Source organism: Branchiostoma lanceolatum, chromosome 4 (genome assembly GCF_035083965.1).
Source record: "Branchiostoma lanceolatum isolate klBraLanc5 chromosome 4, klBraLanc5.hap2, whole genome shotgun sequence".
In the NCBI taxonomy this organism is placed as follows: Eukaryota; Metazoa; Chordata; class Leptocardii; order Amphioxiformes; family Branchiostomatidae; genus Branchiostoma; species Branchiostoma lanceolatum.
The window spans coordinates 17,891,548-17,907,258 of record NC_089725.1 but is presented as its reverse complement, the minus strand read 5'-3'; the positions used below and the strand labels follow the sequence as shown (position 1 = coordinate 17,907,258).

Genomic DNA, 15,711 nt, shown 5'->3' with positions numbered 1-15,711 from the left:
GAGCCAACGGACTGGACAAACATGTAACGTTACTCCAACAACCGACCAAGCCCTCAGGCTGTCCCTGACGAAATATTTCCCCTATTGGCGAATTTCTTCTATTCAGTGTTTCGCAGTCCGTTCGGAGATCTGGTAGCCGACTGGAATTCACTCATCTGAAAGCCAGGTAGAATGACAAATTTTGAAGAGGAAAAAAGAAAATGTTTCAAGATAGGAGACAGGTGTAGTGATAACATTAACAGCGGGTCGTGAAAGTTCAAACGCTACAAGACGAGCTACAACTCACAGTCCAATCAGATGCGATCCTCGTTCGACCCGAGTTTTCTTGCAATAAAGCTTGTACTTCGTACATTTCAAATATATGCCCATTCGGGAGGTCTTACTGATTCAGTTTAAGGTCCCAATCGATGTCTGTATGTGTGATATGTTGATTTTCACTATTCACAGCCCGTTCAGTTGTCCGCGTTGTTTTGACCCGAAGATCGGCGGCATTTCAATGGACTGAAACGCAAGCTTTTTTTTTTAAAGCTGTCTGTTGCATTCGGTCGCGAAAACTACACATTGATCATTGGCATAGCATATCAATGATGTAGGGAAGAATTGTCCTCACGTTATGATGTCAATCTTTGTGGCAAGCGCTCTATGCTCTTGATTTCGGTCGATCATATCTCTGTTGTTACCGTTTATCAATTTCATTGTATTTTATATCATTAATGATTTGAAAGCTTATATTATCTATTATCCTTTAGAATGGCACCCCATTGGTCGTACATTCATGGGTCTTGCTCCAGGGCTACGTATGGGAGCTAGTCCCGAGAAAAAAGTGTCTTTTTTCCCACGATCATGATGTTAGGAAATACACCGGCGATCATAAAGTTGTGCCCGATTGCGCGATTGCTTTTAATCCAGTAACATTTAACCTCCCTGCAGCTGCTCATTTAAGACACCATATGACTTGAACCATAATAATGTAACATTTGCCTGGAGAAAGCCTACTTTACAAAGGCCAAGTCGAAGCCATCAGGACAACTTGGGCGCATCGATCGTAGTCCACGGACCCAGAGAATAAAGTTTATCATAACTGTCTTTTTACTGTTATCTGGGAAAAACTTTTCCATTCGCATTTTTTATGGATCTTTAATCCTCACATCTGCCGATACCAATGTGCCACGACCTGATTTAATTTTATTGAGCGGCTGCCCCGTGTCACGGGTCCATGGTCCAACCACTTTTGAATTTGCCGCCCTCGCCCCTCCGCACTAAACCCGGAGTCCCCGTATTGTTATTGTTCGAACCAATATGGCGGCCCTTCTGGATAGGTAGAGGTAGTGACACACAACATGAACTGGATCGCCTGAAACGGCGAACTCCGGAGAATACGACCACGATGGCGGACACCAGACGGCGTGTGAAGCTCTACGCCCTGAATGAAGATCGACAATGGGACGACAGGGGCACGGGACATGTATCATCGTCGTATGTGGAGCGCTTGAAGGGGATGTCCTTGTTGGTGCGAGCCGAGTCGGATGGTAATAATCGCTGCTTTGCCTTTGGCGCTCTTATTTCGAGCTCGCAGATTTTTTCCCCGAAGTTTGGTGAAACGTGTAGAAAACTCTCTATTTCTCCTCGATCAGTTTAATAAATTGCATTGCAATCATAGAAAAATATATTCTAGCTGCGCAGACTTCAGAGCCCAAGCACTCTAGACGGTGATCTTCGCATGTATTTCGATCAGACAAGTATAAAGAAGATGGAGCAAGCCCTACTGGCGATAGCCAGATTGTGTTTACGAATCGAAATTAGACCATCACTAACGCACATTTCTTTCCTTTCCTGTGTGTAGGATCTCTACTTCTGGAGTCCAAAATTCAACCGGACACAGCCTATCAGAAACAACAGGTAAATGCCTCCCATGTGTGATACAATAACGGCTGCACACGTTGTCCCATGTACCTGCAAACGCTGTGGGTTGAAATTTCACATGTCCCACATAACCCAGATGTTTACACAGATTTTTTAAAAAGCTGCATCAGTTTTAGAATAGACAAAACGTAGGGAAGGTGCCAAATGTAGAGAAGAGAGGGATTTTGTCTTCACACAAATCGCACAACAGACAAGCAAATCTCAGCCTCTGTCACACGTTTTGCTACTACCGAGCCTGTATATACCCGTGGATTACATAATTATTATTGAGCACAGTATTCAGCAATTAAAGGATTACATATACATGCTGACTTATTGGAATATGAACGCAGATGAATAACTCATCTTGAAATATTATACTGTAGATATAAGCATAGAGTGATTTTGTGTGTGATTTTTTTACACCTCTTTTCCTAGCAGCATTGTCTGTCATGGTGAACTTGTGTCTACAAGACTTCAAGTAATATCTGCTGTAAAAGAACAACATTTGACTTGTCAGGTTTTTGTCTAAAAAGGAAGATTTTGCCCAAGGCCATGAAAGTGCAAATGGTCAAACCATTATGAGGATGTCTGTGCACCATTGCATGTAATAAGATGTGGCATTAGGATTATGGCCTGAAGATTTACTAGTTCATGAATGCAGTTTACAACATCAGCTGTTAACTTTCACATTAGGGAAACAACATTTTTTTTATTGTACTAGCTATCAGTATCACTCTGTCAAAGGTAGATGTTGCTGTTTTCCCCCTATCACTGAGTATCGGGCCTATGTTTAGGCTACGGTATGTGGCCATATGAATAGAGGCTAACCAGAAGTAATGGAAAAGAATTAATGCATTTGTGTAGTACTAGTAGTACATGTAGTAGTAATACATGTACTGTATATATAAATGTCAAAGGGGAAGTAACTAGCTGGGGAAAGTGTCATATGAGGGGAAGAGAGGAGGATATAGTTCTAAATAAGTATTGTTTTATCCCTATTGAGATCATGAGCATCAAAATTCCAATCCCTTCCCTGGTTGCATGTTACCAACCATTTAGATTGTCCTCCCCAGTTACACCTATTTGCAGCAATAATGACCTGTGATGCATCATCTTTATTGTCCCAGCTAATCCCTTAACTCAAGTTTGTTGATATTTCTTGTGTTGCAGGAGACTCTGATCGTCTGGTCAGAAGCTGACAACGTTGACCTTGCACTCAGCTTCCAAGAAAAGGCAGGGTGTGATGAGATCTGGGAGAAGATATGCCAGGTAAGACATCTTAGAACTTGCGTGTCATAGAGGAGACTTTCATTTTTATATTCACTTTCCTTGGTAACGGGACACTTTTCTTGGTAGCATGACAATATTTGGGGAAGATACGGAGAACATTTGTGTAATTTACCATAGACGTACTTGTTTATACCTGAACCCATATAATTATTATTAGACAAGGGTAAGCAAGGTAGACTATGCCTAGGATGGTACAATTGTGACTTGTAGAGTATCTACTTCTCTCCTGTAAGTTGCTTTTTTTTAATACTCACATTCATATACTCTTATAGTAAGATATTATGTTTTCATGTGTAGTCTGTGGGGATAGTTTACGCACAGTAACAATTGCTCGTTGATTGGGATATGTGTATTGTGTAGACTGTAATTGTAAAGACACGTGGCATCTTTGCCACTGCTTTGCTGGCTCTGAATAGGTAATTAGTTGGTATGGCAGATATCCTGTCAGCAAGGGTCTTGTTTCTGCAGATATGCTTGGAATTTTACAGCATTCAGACTTTATAGGTATGCCTGGGGCATAAAAAATTAGGAATATGGAATTTTGAGCGCTAAACTAGAGGACTTATTTTCCTTATTCATATTGCAACAACAAAGTGATTCGAGATAGAATAAGCAGGTATTGCGTTAATTTCCTCATAAGATTAATGAAATTTGTTTTACATCAGGAAGAATCTTGATATTAGGCAAGCAAATATGTTTTTAAACAGCAATGACAGTAACTCACTCACACTAGTGACTTCAGTATTTCACAGGGTTTGAAATTAACAAAGAAGTGATGTGCTGGACAAGTTACATTTTCAAGGTACAAGTTAATTTGTAGCTGATCATGACCCTAGACAGGTTGGTCACATCCCAGGATACAATAAACTTCCCACTGGTAATCTTGTATGTGACCACTTTGGTGTCAGTGTTGATAAGGTCAAGCACAAGCAGTTGCACTTGACTTGTGCACCGCCTTCTCTGTCACAATGCTGTATTCATTCCATCAAGCAGCCCACAGCATCCCCTGATTTAAAACAGGAGCTGCATTGACATAGCTTTTAATAGCTCTAATAAAGTTATTTAGAATAAATGCTCAGGGTTTTGTTCTGTTCTTTTTTGTTGCAATTTTTAGAATGTTGAAATCGATGTTAATCTATCTGATGATGAGAATGGCAATAAAAGCTGTGAAAAAACACAGAAAACATATTTCAGAAATTAATAGAAACATTGTGATGATATTGTAAACCAACTTCTTTGTGTTTTGATTTTGAATTTTTTGGTACTGTGATAAGTATACTACTACAGTACATGTTTCGGTTGGACAAGTCTGTACTTGCCCGAATGACAGATTTTTAGAAGTCCTGATTTCAGAGCTTGTTGATAAATCTTTTCTGGTTCAGTTGGTCTTGTGTTGTTGGGTTTTAGAATAAAAATTACCAAAAAAAAAAGACTCATACAACAGTTACACTGTGACTGTTGCAGGTATTGATAATTCAAGATAGGTAGCATTATTTTTTATGGTATGTACAGCTTGTTGTAGTAAAAAAATGTTCTATTCATTGAAACATTATGTCCATACATTTTAGTTGCCTAGAGCTAGGTGCATTGATAATGTTTTCCAATATTGATCAGTTTTGTAATTACCAATGGTATAAAGAGATCAAATTTTGAATAGATTTGAGTGGATCATTAATTTGTACCAGGTATAGATTGCAGAATGACTGAGTTGTGTAGCTTAACATTGAAAAGATAATGGCAGTGTAGAAGTGGAGTAAGATGCTGTTTTCACGAGTTAGCTTGAATGGTGTATTACATTAGAAGACAGGCACATAAAACATTAATAGCTGAGTTTTTTATTTGACTTCAACCTCTGTGTCTAGGGAGTGTAGATGCTACATTGTAGTATGCATTTTGGTTGTTCTTGTTTCAAAACAGGAATGTATCAGCATCAACTTAATCAGTTAATGTGTAATGATGAAGTGATGAATGTTGAGGATAAGTCATTTGATTTTCTCATATGTATGCATCTGAAATAAGGCACATAGTATAAGATGTCATGTTTTCTCTGCCCTTTAGTTTCAAGATCTGTGTTATATTAATATTGCTGATTTATTTGCATTTACTGAAGTCTAACAATGAATACACTAGTATGGAAATAGCAGGGTCAAAACATTTGATGTTATTTTCTTGCTCAGTGTCTCAGGGTTGGCAAATAACTATCAACTTTCTTGCTAGCTCTAATTAGAAGATACTAAGCTTCTGATTTTGGTTGAACATCTTTGCAATACTGGAAATCTGTTGGATGGCGTCAGTACTTTAAAAGAATCTTGTACAGTACTATTTAACAGTCTGTAGAACTTTGCTTACATGTACAACTGTATTCTAAATATTTACATTTCCCTTCCTGCTTTGGGCAGAGGAAAATGTCTGACAGTGTGAACCATGCTAGGTGCCCAGAATTGGGAGATTCAAAGATTAGTGTGACAGTTTTGTTTATGTCAGTATAGTAGTGCCTTTGTCCTGGCAGGTTTTCTTTTTGGCTAAAAGTAGAAGGTTACTTTGGAGCTGTAGGCAAAGCTATGTCCAATTATTTTTTGCTAGAAATTTCATAACAAATTTGTTTTAAATATAAGTTTATGGCACAAACCTAATGCTTTATTATTTGAATAGAATTATGGCGAGGGGTGTTCTACCAGTCCAGTTAGTAGTACAGACTAAATGCCGCCTGTGCCTTTGTCATTGTTTACACTACATAACAGCATTTCCATTAGTGAAGGTGCAGGCAGAAAGCTATGTTTCTTAGTACATAGTTAAGATGAGTAGAGCAGTGTTCTAAATGGATTGAAATGCCATGGGCTCCAAGTACAATTGATGTCTCTTGGGAGGAGTAGTGTCTGATATGTCTTTGCAGGCATTGAGGAAATGATAGGTCAGGTGTACTATTGGTAGTACAAACGTAGGTTGAAAGAATGCTCTTTCATTTTTATGTAAGTTGTCATATGAAATGGTAGAAAGAAAATATGGGATCACCATGAAACCTGGGATCACCATGAAACCATTCACAATTTCACAGGAACATCTCTATATGTACTGGAAATATTTTTAACATACCAGTATCTATATATGTCTTATTTTCAAGTTACTACCTATGACAGTTCATTTGCTCTTATTACAACATTAGCTATATGCTGCTATCTTATAGCAAAGACATTCAAACTCAAAGACTGTCTTTTCCCCTGGGCTAGGATTTTAGTGCTACACAGTTGATAGCAACTAAGTATTACACTTTAGTAGTGACATTTAGTGGATATAATTACTGCTAGTAAATTGTAATATATACTATGAATAGGACCTTGACTTTCAAACTTGGCCAGTTTTTGTTATGGGTTGCTGGTTTCATCGGCAGCATATCATCTAATGTCCAGGATCATTGTCCTTGTATGCTAACCAGTAGTTCGTTTACTAATGGTCTTTTCTTTTTTTCTTTTTTTTGTGTGAAATGCAGGTTCAAGGAAAGGATCCATCATGTGACATAACCCAGGACATCGTGGAGGAGTCAGAAGAGGAGAAGTTTGAGGACATGCCAGATGCCGCCCCTCCCATTGAGCTGCCGCCTTGCGAGCTCAGCAAACTGGACGAGATCTCCGAGGTCTTCAACAGCGTCCTTCCATCCCCCATACGGAGAGAAAAGCTGGCCAACGCCATAGAGTACGAAGGTTACATCAAGAAGATAGTAGACTTGTTTCACATGTGTGAGGACCTGGAGAACTTTGAGGGCTTGCACCAGTTGTACGAGATTTACAAGAGTATATTCCTGTTGAACAAGAATGCACTGTTTGAAGTCATGTTCTCAGACGAGTTCATCTTTGACACTGTGGGAATACTGGAGTATGACCCGAGCAAACCTGAAAAAGCCAGCCATCGGGACTATTTGCGCAACAGCGCATCCTTTAAAGAGGTCATTCCCATCAGTAATGAAGAACTGCGACAGAAGATCCACCAAACGTACCGAGTTCAGTACATTCAGGACGTGGTGCTGCCCACACCGTCAGTGTTCGAGGAGAACATGCTGTCAACACTAAGTTCCTTCATCTTCTTCAACAAAATAGAGATAGTTAGTATGATACAGGTGAGTGCTGTTGCAGGTAGTTTAAGATCACACTTTACTAGGGTATGACATGATTGTAACATCTTGCTCATTAAAATTTGTGTACTACAATTGACTACCACTCTAAATATAACTGCTGTTGAAGCTGTTTGGGAGCTTACTGTAGAATAAAGCTCTCAAAAGTGTATGGTTATACTTGTATGTGGATTATAGTTAATACTGCAGTACAACCTGACAGCACTGTTCCTTGTTCCAGGATGATGAGAAGTTCCTGACAGAACTGTTTGCACAGCTCACAGATGAAGCCACGGACGACAACAGAAGAAGAGAATTGGTAATATTATATATGTCAGTTGTCCCAAAGAAACAAACAAAACATGAACAGGCCCAGATAGTTCTACATGGGTCTGAGTCAGCAACATTTGTACAAATATTTCCATTGTATAGTCAAACTTCTAGCTGGATATATTATTAACATCCACCAAGCTGACTAGGTGATAGGACGAGCATAAATTCCATTGTATTGATTAGAAGAAGTAATACTAATACTAGAAGTAACAAAATGCTGCCTTGAAATTGTTCTTCATTTAATGCTTCTACTACTGCTGGATTGTAGACACTTGTATCAATGGCAATTGACTAAGCTTTAGAACTCTGCACACCAGCAATAAAAAATGAATGTTGTATTGACATTTTTTGCAGGTTAACTTCTTGAAAGAGTTCTGCACCTTCTCACAGACACTGCAGCCACAGGCTAAAGAATCTTTCTTCAAGGTATAACGGATACGACAACAATGTGATTTTACAATATCATATAGCCAAATGAGGAATGGGGTCTACATACAGACAATCATAATACAATATACATGTACCTGCTAAATGTCATTGTGGGATGTGGGTTCTAGAGAGAATATGGGAGTTTTCATATCTAGGTGTATTTATTACTTCTTTAGTCTCCCAGGTCATGAGGTATAAGTAATTGCATGTAGTGCATAGAATGCTTTCATCAGTCATTTAGTATTGACTTTGGCAATCCCAGGTAATTTTGTGGACTACAGGGTGACAGCTCTGTTTGTAAATCAAGTGTTTCCCTCTTCTTCAGACATTATCCAATCTTGGGATCCTTCCAGCATTAGAAGTCATTTTGGTAAGTAGCAACATTCTACTTTTGGCCTTTTAAAGCCCCACTATGTAAGATTTGCAACATACAGTTGTTGAGTGGTCCAGATGTGGACTTATTGATTCTGTTTGAATATTTATTACAGTTATTGTTCGGCTCATTGCCATATTTGCATATGTTCGAGTAGACACTGACAGGAATGTGAACCCGTTGAAAACATGGCCTTTAGTTGGATGTGAAAGGAGATCTTTACTATCTGATTTTAAGAAGTACACATACATTTGTACTTTTTCCTATTGTGTGCTTTGTTAATATACTGATATAGTTTCACAGATGAGGGGACTGTTTTTCCATCGCCATCCTCACAACAATTTGTTGATAATGCCCTTATTATAGCTCATATGTCTTGGGCAAATGTGAGCTCTGCAGTACCTTTGTGATCTGCAAGGTGAAATGAATGCACAAAGATTATTAGACCCATACCTATACTAAGACCATCTGTTTTTGTAGAGCATGGATGACCCCGAGGTGAGACAAGCCTGCACAGACATCATCATGTACATAGTGGAGTACAGCCCGTCCATGGTGCGGGAGTTCATCATGCAGGAGGCCAACCAACAGGACGACGACATTCTGCTTGTCAACCTCATCATCGAGCAGATGATCTGCGACCCTGATCCAGGTACGGGGGTATCCTCCTACTTATTGTGTCAGAAGAAGTTTTACACATCTTCACCTGCCAAAGCTGTTTCCATTTCAATTCAACATAATTTTCTTGCTCCTACTGTGGTCTGACCTGTTGAAAGTAGATAGATGTATGGAAGAGCTAAATTTTAAAAGTGGATGTTACCAAGTTCTGCACTGTGTCTTATTTTGGGTCATTATACTACTACAAAGGAGTAAATCGTGTTGTCATTTGTATTGCAGAGCTGGGAAATGCACTTCAGCTGAGTGGAGTGTTGAGGATACTGATTGACCCTGAGAACATGATGGCAACAGCAAACGTAAGAATCGCTTTAATGTTATGGCCTTGGGAAACAGATCTTAGTTGTTCAGTCGATAATGGGCTGTGGTTGATAATGTGGTGAAATGGTAGGCAACATCCGTTTTGCAACTGTAATAGCACTGTTTTTTTTAGTACAGTATGTATGTCTTTGGTGATGTTGTTCATGGCAATGTAAGAGTATCGATGCTATGTCTGAAGGGAATCTCAAGTATATGTATTATAAATGTCAGTATTGCCAAGTCATAAACTGTCATTTGCAAGACTCGACAATGTGAGATGCAATCAGTCATCTATAGCTAACACATAGCTGATTACACAGACATACAGTATACATAAAGAGGCAGAAGTACAGGTTCTGAGAATGTGTGATATTATCTGTTCTGTGTTAGCTGAACTGGATGGTGACAACACATACTGAAGGCCAGAAAAACAGTGTTGCTTGCACAATTAATGGCTAAGCAGTAGTGACCTTTGGCAAAGATATAGAATGCTTAACATTAGATATCTCAGAAGCTAGGCATGTAAAGTTGGCCATGACATGTAGAGTCTATATATAATGTGACATCTGGGTTTGTTGTTGATCTAATATCAGCCATTCACCTTTGCCGACCATAAGGCATGGGCCTCTGTTCCTTTTCCCCAGAAAACTGAGAAGACAGAGTTCCTCAGCTTCTTCTACAAGAACTGCATGCACGTGCTGACAGCCCCTCTATTGGCAAACACCACGGAGGACAAACCAAGTAAAGGTACGTGGCCTTTAACTGGAGGTCACTATAATTAGTTTTTGAAAATGATTTTGTGTCAGGGAGAATATTTTATCTGATATTATTGTATGGCTGTTAGCAGTGTAATGGGGATAAGAATCGATATCATGACATTGTATTGAAGATTTTTATAAAGTGATATGATGACGGCATTGTAGATCAGTATTCCTGCAGTGTGTTAAGATGAACTCATATGCCTTGGTGTAGACTATGTGACAAGGTACCTCTTGTGTTTGCCATGTATTTCAATTCAATTCTTCCACATTCTCACTCAAGTTGTACATTCTTAAGTCACCAAATTGTAAAACTTAAAGGTGAATTTTGTTAGCTTCCACTTTTTAACTTCCAAAGACAGGGACCATACTGTGACAGAGCTGTTGTCAGTTTTTCCTAACTTCTGTCCCTTTCCAGATGACTATGTGACAGCCCAGCTGTTGAGTCTGATCCTGGAGCTGTTGGCCTTCTGTGTGGAACATCACACCTACCACATCCGCAACTACATCTTCAACAAGGACCTGCTGCGCAGGATCCTGGTCCTCATGAAGTCAAGCCACGGGCATCTCGCGCTAAGTACGAGCCAGTTTTCCAACACACTGTTGGTGTGGTCTTGTGTGTGATTTTTATTTAGTTTGGCATACTGTTTGATCTGTAGTGCTGGAATTCTGACTGCTTTCGTTGTCATCTCGTCCATTTCACATAAGCAGGAAAGAACATGCATCATGATCTAAGATAAAGCATGTTTGTGAGCTTGGCAAAAGTTTATGCACAAACAAGCTTCACACATTCATAAGCATTGTTTTTCTACAAAATGACTTATTCAAACTTGAGACTTTTGGTTGTTAGATAAGTCAACTTCTTTTTAAATTGATAATCACCATCGAGTCCCATCTTCAAATTGAAGAATTAAATAATTACACTAATGAAAGCACATAGCTATTCGTCATGTTTGCTAGAATATGTATGTGTGAATATTACAGAAACTGCTGTGGTTTTCCTTATGTTAGCTAAATGGGGCCATTATTTATGTTTTACCTTGAAGGTGCCCTGCGGTTTGTTAGGAAGATCATCAGTTTGAAGGAGGAGTTCTACAACCGCTACATTATCAAAGGCAACCTGCTCAAGCCCATTGTAGACGCCTTCCTCACCAATGGACAGCGCTACAACCTCCTCAACTCAGCTACATTAGAACTCTTTGAGTTCATCAGAGTGGTAAGCAGTCTTCAGATCGCACTTGGGAAGTAGTGTTAACTATGGCCTCACTTTGCCAGTGACATTTGGTCTGCTTGCTAAAAAGGACTTGGCGCCCATTTCAAGCCTACACAATTTTTAGACTAGGTCAGGTCAGAGAAGATAGCTGAGATGGAGATGTTTTAATGAAAGATTTATGAAACTGTTTCTTTTTTTCTGCCAGGGCTGACAGTTAGATTCCCTACTATGGACGATGCCACTCATGTGTTCCCTGTACATTTTGATGTGTGAACCTAGATTGAAGTTGTGCTGACAATGTCTTTTGTTCTCATGAATGTTGCTCGACAGGAGGACATCAAATCTTTGGTGGCCTATGTGGTTGAGACATTCTACGAGCAGCTGAAAGATGTTGATTATGTCAACACCTTCAAGGGACTCAAGTTGAGGTATGAGCAGCACATGGACAGACAAAACGTCAAGTCTAGCTTGGACAGGTACTGTCCTGTAACCATATGTTTTTTTCAAAGAATTGTGTTAATCTTTTTTATTCTAATGACTGGTAGAATGTCACAGGTTCTATCAACAGTAAGAATAGAAAGGATTCATGATTTCTCCTATTTGTAGGTTGTGAAATTGGAGAATGTTCTGTAACTTAATTTAGTCACCTTTTGATTAATTGTGAATCAGAAGTTACTGGTAGTTACAGGGTAGAGTACTGTTAGAAATAAATGGTAATATTACAAATATTTCTACAAGATATGCTTTTAACTGAATTAATGGTACAAAGTGGAGTGACTTTAACTAGTCTTGAATAGACGCTAAATATGTAATACATGTACCTATAACATTACCAAAGTGTGATGATAAGTTGTAAAACTATAGACAACCAAAGCACCTTTTGTTATCTTATTAGAGTTGTCATGCTAACGAGTAATGTCTTCCTTGTTGTGACGTCTGATGGTGCTTATTGCCACATTGTTGTGTTGTGCCAGGGACCCTGTGTAAATAAAGCATCTGACAAAGCTACGTGACCTTTGTCCCTACAGTGTTCCGTCCATTTTGCGGAACCACCGCTACCGGAGAGACGCACGGTCTCTGGACGAGGAGGAAGAGATTTGGTTTGAGCAGGATGAGGAGGAGATGGAGGATGGGGAGGCTGTGGTCCCAGTCACAGACATGCTCAAAAACAAGATGGATGAAGAACTGGACCACATCTCAAAAATCATTGATGGAAAGAGAGGTAAGAAAAGTTTGGTGTACATGCTTCAATAGGCCTCCGTGACAAGTAGGTAGACTATGTGCTCTGGTGTATTTGTATAGATAAATTAAAGATACATGTTTGGTGTTTTAAAAAAAATGGTATTTGGATTGTATCCTATTCACAGTCATACTTGACAACAGTAGATCTAGGGAATACTGTTGATATGAACATTGGGAATAGTGATGAGATTGTTGATGTGTACTCACATGCAATCCTTTTCTCTAGCTCGTGAGAGTGAGAACAAACCACCTTCACCTTTAAAAAACCCCACAAGAAGTCCCAGTCCGCCACCTCCGACCAGGAAGTTCAGCTCATCTCCACCAGCTGCGTCCACATCCCCCCCAGCATCACCAGAAGTCAAGACCAACAATGTGAGTTCTGTCAACCACCACCAGTATTAACTATAGTTAGGACGTATGAAAAAGGATTCAGTTGTTCTTGTGTATGCTGTCTTTTTGTAGACTAGATTAAAGAAATGTATAATGTTTGCTTAGCATATTTGTTAACTTGACTAGTAGGATGTTATATGTTCTAACTTTGCCTCATTGTTTCTGCAGGGTGGCATCACTGGGCTTGTAGACTATCCAGATGAAGATTCAGACGAAGATGAAGACGACGACAGAAATAGTAGCATACCTGCCAAAAGGCCACGTCTGGCTACCTAAGGAGACATACAATCCCAATCCTAATCATGCACAGTAAAACAAATTTGGTCAAGGAATAATGGATAGAAAGGCCAGGACCATTGCAGGTTTTGCAGTCTTCCGTCTGTAAGATGAGAAGTTCTTCAGGCCTTGGGACCGAAATGTTACTGGACTGGAATCCAGAAGGACTAAGTAATCTGTAACTTTTCCCTTTCTTCTCTTTGCCTCTGTTCAACCAAGATGGATATACTTGTCAGGCTGCAAACTGAAAAGAAATCTACAAAAATGGTTATGTATACTTTCAGCAGGCCTGTTTGGGCCTCACTATCCGCATTTTTGTAGCCTCATCTTCTTCTATAGTTTGACCTGTGACCTCTGACTGCATGTAAAACACTGACCATGTGATTACATATACAAGTCAGGAGGAAGTATCATAGCTGGACACCAGGAGTAACAGGTCTTGGTTTTCCTTGCGCACAAAAGTCACAGGTTGAAAATATAAAAAAGTGTAAATATAAAAAAAATCAAAAGCATATTGAGATGACAACCCACATGTAGCAAGAGGTTGATATGAAAGGAATAGTTCCTGCAAGGATTGTTCATCTGGATTCCAGCATAAACAATTTTATATCTACTAACTTTATCACCAATGGGACCACAGCAAACAGCTAGGAAAGTAAATGCCCAGTGATTTTCAAGCATCAAGGTGCACAGCTGTCTTGACACATGGGAGATACCAACAGGACATGAAGCACCTGCCATACCTTGACATTGTTCCCTACCAATCAGTAGCTAGATGTAGAAATACCAAGGTTGTAGTTAGAGGCCACATAATGGTAGAACTACGCATGTGTGTCTTTAATTGTGACTTGTTTTCTTCTCAGAGATAATAGATGTTGTTCAGGGACAAGCACAAATGAGACTGTTTCTGCACTGATTTGATCACTTGGTTCTTGGATTTTCAACCTAAACATTAAGTACTATTGGGGAAAAACACTCAGGAGCCCGTACATATTTGACAGCATGTATTGTAGCATTCACATGTCGTGGCAATCACGGAGTACAAATGTGTTAGTTGTAGGTACCATCTCTGTAGTAAGGTCATAGTGGCAATAAGCTGAATGTAACAATTGTATAAAGGTAATTACCCTTTTTGGTTTTAACCTAAGAAGAATGTCCTCAAATCAGCTTACTCTTTTTTTTGTTTTTATATTTGGAAAAATTTTACAAGACAGTCCAGGAATCAAGTAATTCAATTGGTGTGTCCTATTGGATACTTTTCTCGCTGCAGTCACTTAGTACAAGGCAGCCAAATTCCACAATGTAGAATGCCTTGCTACCAGTCACTTGTCATGACCCTTGGGGGAAAATTGTGTCCTTCATTGTTGTTTCCGTGTATTTTAAGAAGTAAACAGAATGGTGAGAACCCAGCAGAGTGTTGTGTGTCTCACCCTTGTACATACTTGACTTGGGCCACAATTATAGGTACTTACTACTGTAATCTTATGTAGAGCACTTTTTGTTTGAAATGTATCATGTAACTACAGTTCAAAATTGGACTAATCTGGGTTGCCATGCCCCTTAGTGCTTCTCTACTTAAGTAGGCATATGCTATTGTCTTGAGCTGCAAACTGTTGTAATTATTTCAAAATTGATTCTTGGACAAAGAGACAGGGGGAATAGGTGTTACCTTCCAAAGTATGTATTCAAGACAGAATTTGTCCTGTAAGAACAGGCCCATACAAAGTGTAGCTGAGTGAATGAATGCCTTTTACTCAGTAATTTATTTTTGTGTGTTTAAGTAGACATAGTCAATGAATTTCTTCTAGAGATAAGCTGTACTGATTTGTAAAGTCCACATTTTATATCAAGCATCAACAAGGCCAATGATAGAGCACAATCGTTAGAGATGAATTGTTACTTTTGACTTTTTATTTTCAATTTTAGAATTGACTATGGCCCCGTTTAGAAGTTGTCGCCTGTCTTCCCCATAGGTCCCAATGTCACTTGAGTCTGTTTGGGCTGCTCTCACTTTCTCTCAAGATTTGTCAATCCACAGCCTTATTTGGACCTTTACAGAGACACATGGTTTCCTTCTTTCCACGCCTCCTTCCTGATATGTACCCATGTGTGTGTGCCAGAGGCAAATACAAAAAGAACGTCCTAGATTTGTGACCACTGTGTTTCCAGAAATATTTTTGTACTGTTGTGGAACAGTAAGGGAGCTGCAACACGTCCCCCCATAAGGAACTCCTACCATACATAGTTCATGGTGTCTGTCATACTGCCCCTGAAGAAAAGACGTTGGTAGGATTAAATGTGTACCATGCTTCATTGTGTAAAAAGATCAACTGCCCACCAAGGGATTTTATCTGTAGTATAACCGGGGTAGTCTGTATGGAATAAAGTGCTTTGAAATAAAACAACCTTTGATACCTTCTTT

At 39.3% G+C, this 15,711-nt stretch overlaps 1 protein-coding gene across 3 annotated transcripts; it reads left to right on the top strand.

Annotated features, from left to right (window-relative positions):
- The first annotated feature begins 1,266 nt into the window (after window positions 1-1,266).
- Window positions 1,267-15,708, top strand: LOC136433031 (serine/threonine-protein phosphatase 4 regulatory subunit 3A-like). Of its 3 annotated transcripts, none has more exons than XM_066424793.1 (16): window positions 1,267-1,529; window positions 1,844-1,899; window positions 3,076-3,174; window positions 6,683-7,306; window positions 7,542-7,619; window positions 7,988-8,059; window positions 8,388-8,432; window positions 8,916-9,087; window positions 9,333-9,409; window positions 10,028-10,157; window positions 10,587-10,745; window positions 11,215-11,384; window positions 11,712-11,857; window positions 12,410-12,603; window positions 12,850-12,995; window positions 13,182-15,708. In XM_066424793.1, exons 1-16 carry the CDS (start codon window positions 1,388-1,390, stop codon window positions 13,287-13,289), a joined length of 2,418 nt encoding a protein of 805 aa, XP_066280890.1. In that variant the 5' UTR covers window positions 1,267-1,387; the 3' UTR covers window positions 13,290-15,708. The 3 variants fall into 3 exon arrangements, with proteins under 3 accessions (XP_066280890.1, XP_066280891.1, XP_066280889.1); XM_066424794.1 differs by having other exon boundaries at window positions 8,370-8,432; window positions 11,712-11,809; XM_066424792.1 differs by having other exon boundaries at window positions 8,370-8,432.
- Window positions 15,709-15,711: the final 3 nt, after the last annotated feature.

Excerpts from the sequence above, each read along its gene's own strand:
- LOC136433031 (XM_066424792.1), top strand. The coding sequence starts at position 1,388 with ATGGCGGACACCAGACGGCGTGTGAAGCTCTACGCCCTGAATGAAGAT. Across the intron at positions 1,900-3,075 it reads CAGCCTATCAGAAACAACAG|GAGACTCTGATCGTCTGGTC; the intron begins GTAAATGCCTCC and ends CTTGTGTTGCAG. Across the intron at positions 11,858-12,409 it reads GTCAAGTCTAGCTTGGACAG|TGTTCCGTCCATTTTGCGGA; the intron begins GTACTGTCCTGT and ends TTGTCCCTACAG.